General features: G+C 41.4%; 1 protein-coding gene across 2 annotated transcripts in view; it reads right to left on the reverse strand.

Moving 5' to 3' along the window:
* Positions 1-619: 619 nt before the first annotated feature.
* SDHAF4 (succinate dehydrogenase complex assembly factor 4) overlaps positions 620-10611 on the reverse strand; it is a 22587-nt gene continuing 12595 nt past the window's right edge. The window contains exons 2-3 of one of the 2 annotated variants that reach the window (XM_011957039.1): positions 10226-10378; positions 620-872 (exon numbers count right to left, since the gene is read on the reverse strand). In XM_011957039.1, the coding sequence (XP_011812429.1) occupies positions 763-872; positions 10226-10378 (263 nt within the window). In that variant the 3' untranslated portion in view covers positions 620-762. Of the gene's footprint in view, positions 873-3973; positions 4191-10225; positions 10379-10611 lie in introns of those variants that run through there. The other variant, XM_011957040.1, reaches the window with a different exon arrangement.

Here is a 10611-nt window from a genome sequence, read left to right on the forward strand (position 1 = left end):
GCCTCCCAAAGTGCTGGGATTACAGGCTTGAGCCACCACGCCCGGCCTAGTAATTCTTATTCTTAATACTATGTGTTCATAGTAGGAATCCCCGTCACAAGCCAGGCTCAATTCTCAGTACTTTATGTACGCTAATCCATTTAATCTTCCTAACAATCCTATGGGACAAGAACAATTATTGTTCCAACTTTATAGACGAAGAAAATGAGCCACAAAGGGTTAAGAAAGTTGCTCCATATCACACAGCTTCTAAGTGATAAAACTGACTTTGAATTCAGTCATCCTGACTGCAGTCTTGCTCTCAGCCCATACACTGTACTGCTTTATATATGGAAAAAACAGGAGAGGAACCAACTATTAGAGCCCTAATTCTTTGTTTTGTTTTGTTTTTTTGAGATGGAGTTTCACTCTTGTTGCCCAGACTGGAGTACAATGGTGCGATCTCAGCTCACCGCAACCTCCACCTCCTGAGTTCAAGCCATTTTCCTGCCTCAGCCTCCAGAGTAGCTGGGATTACAGGTGCATGCCACCACGCCTGGCTAATTTTGTATTTTTAGTAGAGGCGAGATTTCTCCATATTGGTCAAGCTGCTCTCCCCTTCCTAATTTATAGCAGCATATTTTCTTCCAAAGCCATCATATATATTTAAACACATTATGGAAACTCATGACATAAAGGATATAAAGAAAGAAAATAATCAGAAATAAGTTAATTCAGATGTACATATTCAGAAAACAATATTGAGGTTAAAGAAGATGCGACTTAAAAATCAATACAGCGTCCTTTTCGTTCCCAATCTCCATATCGGGTAGGTTCTGGGCCCCTGGGTCCACCTTTTTCTTTGGTCACTGGATTAACATCATCTGGAAATTCTAAGGAAAATGAGATATAAATAAAGCAGTTAATGGAGGCAGGAGAGGCCTTATAGTCAATCTTATTTTGCTTATTTATTTATTATTTTTTTTTGAAACAGAGTCTCCCTCTGTCGCCCAGGCTGGATTGCAGTGGCATGATCTGGGCTCGCTGCAACCTCTGCCTTCTGAGTTCAAGTGATTTTTCTGCCTTAGCCTCCTGAGTAGCTGGGATTACAGGCACATGCCACCATGCTCATGTATTTTTAGTAGAGACGGGGTTTCACCATGTTGGCCAGGCTGGTCTCAAACTCCTGACCTCAAGTGTTCCGCCCGCCTCAGCCTCCCAAAGTGCTGGGATTACAGGCGAGAGCCACCGAGCCTGCCTATGGTCAATTTTAAAGACAGGTTTGCATGATAGGCTAGATCTTAGTAACCTGGTTGCCATGCAGTCTTTAAATGAACTGTAAATGTGATTCTTTTTCCTGAGTTTGAGAAGAGAATACAGAGTACAAATTCATAAGACTTGAAAGGTCTTGAAATAAGACTACTTTGAAGGAATCACTTTGACTTAATGCCACAATTTTCTGACCAGTAAAATGGGGAGAACAATCATACTTCCCTCACTGTGTTGCTAATTAAACAAGGTAATACATGTAAAGGGTTTAGCGTGATGCCAGGTACATAGGAATGTCAATTAATCTTAGCTAGAGAATTACTGTTCCTCATCATAGGGTTTTGGCTTCAGCAACTGGTTGGCTGGTACTGCGATTTATAATCAATAATAGTAATTCTTTTTTTTTTTTTTTTTTTGAGGCGGAGTCTCGCTCTGTCGCCCGGACTGGAGTGCAGTGGCCGGATCTCAGCTCACTGCAAGCTCCGCCTCCCGGGTTTACGCCATTCTCCTGCCTCAGCCTCCGGGGTAGCTGGGACTACAGGCGCCCGCCACCTTGCCCGGCTAGTTTTTGTATTTTTAGTAGAGACGGGGTTTCACCGTGTTAGCCAGGATGGTCTCGATCTCCTGACCTCGTGATCCGCCCGTCTCGGCCTCCCAAAGTGCTGGGATTACAGGCTTGAGCCACCACGCCCGGCCTAGTAATTCTTATTCTTAATACTATGTGTTCATAGTAGGAATCCCCGTCACAAGCCAGGCTCAATTCTCAGTACTTTATGTACGCTAATCCATTTAATCTTCCTAACAATCCTATGGGACAAGAACAATTATTGTTCCAACTTTATAGACGAAGAAAATGAGCCACAAAGGGTTAAGAAAGTTGCTCCATATCACACAGCTTCTAAGTGATAAAACTGACTTTGAATTCAGTCATCCTGACTGCAGTCTTGCTCTCAGCCCATACACTGTACTGCTTTATATATGGAAAAAACAGGAGAGGAACCAACTATTAGAGCCCTAATTCTTTGTTTTGTTTTGTTTTTTTGAGATGGAGTCTAGCTCTGTTGTCCAGCTGGAGTAGTGGAGTGGTGTGATCTCAGCTCACTGCAGTCTCTGCCTCCTGGGTTCAAGCAATTCTCCTGCCTCAGCCTCCTGAGTAGCTGGGACTATAGGCGCGCACCACTATGCCTGGCTAATAATTGTACTTTTAGTAGAGATGGCGTTTTACTATGTTGGCCAGGCTGGTCTCAAACTCCTGACCCTAAATTATCCACCCACCTCGGCCTCCCAAAGTGCTGGGATTACAGGTGTGAACCACCGCACCTAACCCCTAATTCTTTGTGTGTGTGTGTGTGTGTGTGATGGAGTTTCACTCTTATTGCCCAGGCTGGAGTGCGATGGCACAATCTCGGCTCACTGCAACCTCTGCCTCCAGGGTTCAACTGATTCTCCTGCCTCAGCCTCTCAAGTAGGTGAGATTACAGGTGTGCACCACCATGACCAGCTAATTTTTTGTATTTTTAGTAGAGACGGGGGTTTTACTTTGTTGGCCAGGCTGGTCTTGAACTCCTGACCTCAGGTGATCCACCCGCCTCAGCCTCCCCAAGTGCTGGGGTTACAGGCGTGAGCCACTGCGCCCAGCCGCCTGGCCCCTAATTCTTAAACTGTATCTATGTATTTATTTATTGTGGCCACCCTCCCAACACTTCCCATTCCTTCCCAGATTTACATTACCTTCAGCAATTATCACTAATTTCATATATTTTTAAAATGTACTTTGATTATTGTCTGTCTCTCCCACTAAAACGTTAAGCCTCATTATGGTATAATTGTTTTGTGTGTTTTATCCATTGCTGTTTCAGTGTTTGGCTCACAGAGGATAGTTAATACATATCATATGAATGAATGAACAGATTTATTCTTATCCTCATGGCAACCCTGTGGGCAGACAGTTTCATTCATTTATTCCACTATTACTCTGCCAGGCCCTATGCTGGGTAAAGGTAGGGTGAGGGATACAGTAGTGACCATGCAACAGAAGGCCCCTTCCCTCATAGGGCTCATGGAGTACTGAAGTAGGCCAAAACAACAACAACAACAATAAAAGGCAAACAAATACATACAAGAATAACAAACTGGCAAGGCTTGAAAGGGAAAGTGCAAAGTGCCTATCATCTCACTTTCTTTTCATAATGGCATTCTAAGGCAGGTGTTAGGAGGAAACGGAAACCCAGAGAGTAGAAGCCTCTGAGAGCTCCAGTTCAAACCCAGATCTGCTTTATCCAAACCCCTTGGTTACTTAGGTCTCTCTTACATTCAATCCCTAGAGAAGTCGTTATACTCCTGAGACACAGACCAAAAGGCAACTAGACTTTTGGGGGCATGGGTGTCACATTCCCTCAAGGTGGGTATTCTCTGCTGAGGTTGTCATCATAGCTACTTACAGATGTTTAAACCTGTTCCGCTGAGGAAGCACATTGCTTGGACTCTGGGAGAAGGTGTAGGGACCAAGGAAAAGCTTCCCCCTTGCCCTCTAAAGGTTTGCCAAAAATCAACTGACAAAAGACAGATTACCAGAAGAAAAGGTATACGGCTTTTATTTTATCCTGCATAGCACGGGGGAACTGCAGGAGAATGATTACCCAAACTTATCTCTTTAGAAAACTAAAGGATCTTCAACAAAATCATAAAGCCCCTCTCTAGGCAAAAGAAAAAGGATCCAGAATTTACCCTGAAAATTTTTCAAATACTCATTCTTTTATTCTTGTTATATTGTGAATAAACTGTCCCCCATACTCGTTATCATTCTGTTTTCAAAAGAAGTCCATGCTTTACTGCAATGCAAGTTGGCTTTTTCCTACTCTACGAATTCCCCTGAAGGCCTCTCTAATGGAAGTTCTTCTTTCTCACATATCTCTGTGGCTCACTGGATGTCTTAGTTTGAGCTGCCATAACAAAATACTATAGACTAGGTGGAGTAAACAACAGAAACTTATTTTCTCACAGCTCTGGAGGCTGGTAGGCTGAAATCAGGGTGCTAGCATGGTTGGTTCTCATGAGGGCTTTCTTCCTGGCTTACAGATGGTCACTTCTTGCTGTGTCCTCACGTGGCAGAGAAAGACAGAAAGCAAGCTCTCTGGTATCTCTTCTTATAAGGGCACTATTCCCACCATGAGGAGATTCCCACCAGCTTTATTAAAGTATTGTCTGCTTATAATAAAATTCACCCATTTTAAGTACACAGTTCAGTGAGTTTTAACAAATGTTTACAGTCATGTAAATAACACAAAGTGTGAAACATTTCCATCCCTTAAAGACTTACCCTACTCTCATGATCTAAACCTAATTATCTCCCAAAGGCCCTATCGCCAAATACCATCACCTGGGGGGTGAGAGCTCCAACAGATGAATTTTGGGGGAACATAATTCAGTCCACAGCACTGGGGAAGAAAGAACAGGTCAACATGTCCCTGCTCCTCACTGCTATTTCCAGCCTCTCATTCTAACGCCACACCTCTATAGCCTTTCCTTTTTGGAATTCTATACCATTTACTTGTCCAGTGCTTTTCTCCAGTCTTATAATAAACTCAAAGATTCTTCCGTCTTCTCGGATGGGATCAATATCTGGTTCATAGTTTCATCTCCCTCTCCCCATCATCCCTAATATCAACATCCACATTAGTAAATCATCACACATCGAGGCCACAGAGGTCACCAATCTCTTTCCTGATGACTTTCACATCTACTTCTGCTGTCCATTGGGCTTTATTATTTTTTGAGTGTGTTCCTTTTCCAAATCCCACACTCTTTTGAGCACTCTTCTTTCTGACCACACCTTCGCATCTTTCCATGTCTCTTCTTCCTCACATTTGTTTAACCTAATTTTTGCCCTTATAATACCCTACCTTTTTCTGAAATTTTTTGTTCTCACCGTTACCACCCTGGTTCCTGCTCTCAGTGTCCCATTTTAGAACTAATGCAACAGAAATCCTCTTCCACATTATACTAAGTGAAAGGAACCAGACACCAAAGACTACATATTGTAGAGTTTCATTTATATAAAATCCTAGAAAAAGCAAAACTACAGTGATAGAGAACAGATCATTGGTTGCTGGGAAGAGGTGGGGAGAGGATGAACTGCCTTGTGCCTCTTTAGGGGACAGAACTATTTTACACTTTGTGTGGTTTCCATGGCTGTAAACATTTGTTAAAACTCACTAGCCGGGCGCGGTGGCTCACGCCTGTAATCCTAGCACTTTGGGAGGCCGAGGCGGGCAGATCACAAGGTCAGGAGTTTGAGACCAGCCTGACTAACATGGTGAAACCCCATCTCTACTAAAAATACAAAAATTAACTGGGCGTGGTGGCAGGTGCCTGTAATCCTAGCTACTCAGGAGGCTGAGGCAGGAGACTCGCTTGAACCCAGGAGGCAGAGGTTGCAGTGAGCCGAGATCACACCACTGCACTCCAGTCTGGGCAACATAGCAAGACTCCCCCATCTCAAAAACAAAAACAAAAACAACAACAAAAACAAAGAAAACCTCACTCAATTGTATATTTAACATGGGTGAATTTTATTATATGCAGACTATATTTAATAAAGCTAATTAAAACAACCTCTATCCAAATACATTTCCTCACTGCTCACTGCATAAAGCCCTTACACTGTAACCTGGGAGTTCAGGCCCTCCCAGATTTGAGCTGAACCTGCGTGTCTAGCTTTATATTCAATTAATCCAAGCCTGTCCAACTCACAGTCCATGGGTTGCATGTGGCCCAGGATGGCTTTGAATGTGGCCCAACACAAATTCGTAAACTTTCTTAAAACGTTGAGTTGTTTTGTGTGATTTTTTTTATTTTATTATTTTTTATTTATTTTTAATTTTTTTTGTTTGTTTAGCTCATCAGTTATTGTTAGTGCACTTTATGTGTGGCCTAAGACAATTCTTCTTCCAATGTGGCCCAAAGAAGCCAAAAGATTGGACACCCCTGTATTAATCGAATGTACATATAATTTATGTTGAAGCCAAAGAAGCCCATTAGCTGTGTCTTGTAAGTGTTAATGTTCTGCAGTCTCTTTCTCTTTGACCATAGCTTTCTCCAGTTATTTTGAAACGTCTCCTCACCACACCTTATCTACTTATAAAAATTTTACTTTTCCAGCTTGGCATGGTGGCTTACACCTGTAACCCCAGCATTTTGGGATGCCAAGGCAGGTGGATCACCTGAGGTCAGGAGTTCAAGACCAGCCTGACCAACACAGTGAAACCCCTTCTCTACTAAAAATAACAAAAATTAGCCAGGCGTGGTGGCAGGAGCCTGTAGCCCCAGCTACTTAGGAGGCTGAGGCAGGAGAATCACTTGAAGCCGGGAGGCGGAGGTTGCAGTGAGCCGAGATCACACCTGTCCTCCAGCCTGGGTGACAGAGCAAGACTCCAACTCAAAAAAACAAAAAATTATTTTTCCTTTGACTCCAGCTCAAAAGTTATCTTTTTTGTCGACTTTTCTCTGATCTTTTTGTGTATCTCTCATGCTAGCTACCACATGATGTCCTGTTCATCGTTATTTACATTATCTCATATTCCTTTCTTATTCATCTTTATATCAAGCAGGGTGCCTAGCTACAAATATTTTCCTTTATGATTTTAATAATGAAATCTACTCTTTTCAAAGAGACAACCTACACAGTTTTCTTAGAATAAAGTATGTATTAGAGGCAGGGAGACAAGACTAGAAGGAAGGAAACAAGGAAGCAGAGAGGTTTGTTATGAGACCAATGGAGCTAGAGACAGCTTGAATTTGGGCCTTACTGGTAGGAAGAGTAAGAGGGAATAAATTTGAGAGATGTTAAAAGGGTAGAAGCAACAGGTCTTGGTTAGTGATCAGTCACAGGAGACAGGAAGAGGCAGGAGTGAAAGATTATCCCCAGATTTCGGGCTTGGGTGACTTGGTAGATGGTGTGGACTACAAATCCAGAAGGAAGAGGAGGATATGAGGTCAGGTGGGTGGGAGGGCTGAAGGTGAGTTGGAACAATGGGTACAGGATGACTTCAGTTTTAGAAATATTAATTTTGAGACTTCTGGAATATGCAAAGAAAGATATTCAGGAGGCAAATGGAGACAGGAGAGTGATGCTCAGGAAAGAGGTGTGATTGGAGGTAAAAATGTATGAATCACCAACACACAGGTGATACTTCAAATCATTTTAAGCCGGGCGTGGTGGCTCATGCCTGTAATCTCAGCACTTTGGGAGGCTGAGGTGGGAAGATTGTTTGAGCCCAGGAGTTCAAGACCAGCCTGGGCAATGTAGTGAGACTGTCTCTTTAAAAAAAAAAAAAAAAAAAAAAACAAGAAAAATTAGCCAGGTTCGTGCCTGTAGCCCCAGGTACAGGAGAGGCTGAGTAGTGAGGCCCAGGAGTTTGAGGGTGCAGTGAGCTGTGACAGTGCCACTGCACTTCAGCCTGGGTGACAGAGTGAGACTCTGCCTCAATCAATCAAATCATTTTAGGGAAATATGAAATCTCCCTCGGAATGCTTAGGGGGGCTAAGAACAGAGGCCTGGCAAATACCCACATCTAGGTGTTAGGGAGAGGCAGAAGAGCTCAAAAAAGGAGCCCAGGAAGAGATTAATGAAGAAATAGGGTGAGAAACTAAAGAAAGCATGCCAGGAATGGTGGCTAACACTTGTAATCCCAGCACTTTGGGAGGCCTAGGCAGAAGGACTGCTTGAGCCCAGGAGTTGACACCAGCCTGGGTAACATGGCAAGACCTCATCTCTATAAAAAATTTTTTTTTAATTAGGTGAGCATGGTGGTATGTGCCTGTGGTCTCAGTTACTCAGGAGACTGAGGCAGGAGGATAGTTTGAGCTGGGAAGGTTAAGGCTGCAGTGAGCCATGTGTTCATGCCACTGCACTTTAGCCTGGGCAACAGAGGAAGACCCTGTCTCAACAAAACAAAACAAAACAAAACAGAACAAAACAAAACAATACACACAGACATACAAACACAAAAAAATGAAACTAAGGAAAGCATAATGGAAATCAAGGCAGGAGATTTCCAGAAGCAATAGTTAACACTGTCAAAGGTTGTGGATTGTTCAAATAAAACAAGGATTGAAGAGCACCTGCTGTATTTGGTGATGTTTGTCAGAAGTTTCTAAGGGATGGTAGGTTCAACATGAACTTGAGTGAAACAAGACAGTTGAATACCTACCATTGTGTCAAATAGATGATTAGCTTTTGAAATGTGCTGGTTTTTGCTTTCTTTTTTTTTTTTTATTGTGGTAAAATAAATATAACATAATATTTCTCATTTAACCATTTGTAAGTGTACAATTTGGTAGTATTAAATACATTCACTGCCAGGCGCAGTGGCTTATGCCTGTAATCCCAGCACTTTGAGAGGCCGAGATGGGTTGGTCACTTGAGGTCAGAAGTTCAAGACCAGCCTCGCCAACATGGTAAAATCCCATCTCTACTAAAAACACAACAATAAGCCACGGTGGTGGCATGCCTGTAATCCCAGCTACTCGGGAGGCTGAGACAGGAGTATTACACAAACCTGGGAGGCGGAGGTTGCAGTGAGCCAAGATTGTGCCACTGCACTCCAGCCTAGGTGAAAGAGCGAGACTCTATCTCAAAAACAAAAACAACAAAAAAAATACATTTACAGGGTTGTACAACCATCACCACTATCTATAACTAAAATGTTTTCATCACCCCCACAATGAACTCTGTACCCACTAAACAATGACTTCCCTCTTAGTCCCTGGAGTCCCTGATCACCTCTATTCTACTTTCTGGCTCTACAAATTTGCCTATTCTAGGTACCTTATATAAGTGGAATCATATATTTGCTCTTCTGAGTCCAGCTTATTTCACTAAACATAATTTTTTCAAGGTCCATCCATGTTATAGCATATATTACAATGTAATTGCTTTTTATGACTGAGTGGTTTTCCACCGTATGTATGTGCTACATTTTGTTTAACCATTCATTTGTTCGTGAACACTGGGTTGTTTCCACCTTTTGGCTACTGTTAATAATACTATGAACATAGTTACAGAGATACCTGTTCAAGTCCCTGCTTTCAATTCCTTTAGATACACACCTAAGAGTGGAATTGCTGGGTCAAACGGTAGTTCTATGTTCGATTTTTTGAGGAATGGCCATACTGTTTTCCACAGCGACTGCAATGTTTTACATTCCCATCAGAAATGCCTGAGGGTTTCAATTTCTCCACATCCTTCCCAACACTTGTTATTTTCCATTTTTTTCTATTATAACCATCCAGGTGGGTATGAAGTAGTATCTCATAGTTTTGATTTGCATTTCCCTAATGATAATGACGTTGATGCTGAGCATCTTTTCATGTGTTTGTTGGCCATTTGTACATTTCTATACCTTCTCTGGAGAAATGTCTACTCAAGTACTTTGCTATTTTTTATTTTTATTTTTTGTAGATTACTGGAGTTCTACACACATACATGTAATATACACATATTATATATTTGTTATTTATCATACCTCATTATTCATATAGCAAAACATGTAAGTTGAGACTCAAGTGTTTTGCTATTTTTGACTTTTTGTTGAGTTATTGGAGTTCTTTATATATATAATATGTATACATTATATATATTGTGGTTATATTTATTATACCTCATTCACATAAGATCTTCTTTGATACAAATAACATCATTTATTTGTATCAAAGAAAGTCTCAACATATATTTTGTTATGTGAATAATGAGGTATAATAAAACAAACACAAGAATATACCTGTCAGAGTCTTGAAAATCTTTTTTATTAAGAAACCTACATGTGTTGATGGATGGTGATTTTACTCATTGTTGAAATATGCTTTATTACTACAGAATTTAAGCAATAGCATATTTCTTTTCTTTCACTCATTTTCTCAATAACTGAAACACTTTCCTTGATACTTCAAAAACTGAGAGGTACTTTATTATGCTTACTTTCCAGTGGTTCTTTCTCTAAATGGGAATCCTCTGGTGCATCAAAACGACCTTCCGGTAACTTTGGCTTCTTAACGGACTGTTTGACAAGTTCAGACTTTCCTCCTTGAGAAGAACTTGTCTTCCTCAGAGAATGACACAGAAGGGGTGATGCTAGAAGAGTGGAGATAATAGAAAATTAGGACCTTTTCATTTATTCCACTTTAAACATTTATAAAATTTTATTTATTTTTTTTTAGTTCATACATTCACATTTCTCAAAGTTCAAAAAGTACCAAAGGATGTAGAGTGAAAATTCTTCCTTCCTGTCCAGCCATTTCCCTTTCTGGAAGACCACCAGTTTGAAAAGAAGGGCTGGCCGGGCGCGGTGGCTCAAGCCTGTAATC

This window comes from Colobus angolensis, unplaced genomic scaffold (genome assembly GCF_000951035.1).
Source record: "Colobus angolensis palliatus isolate OR3802 unplaced genomic scaffold, Cang.pa_1.0 Scaffold431, whole genome shotgun sequence".
Lineage (NCBI taxonomy): Eukaryota > Metazoa > Chordata > Mammalia > Primates > Cercopithecidae > Colobus > Colobus angolensis.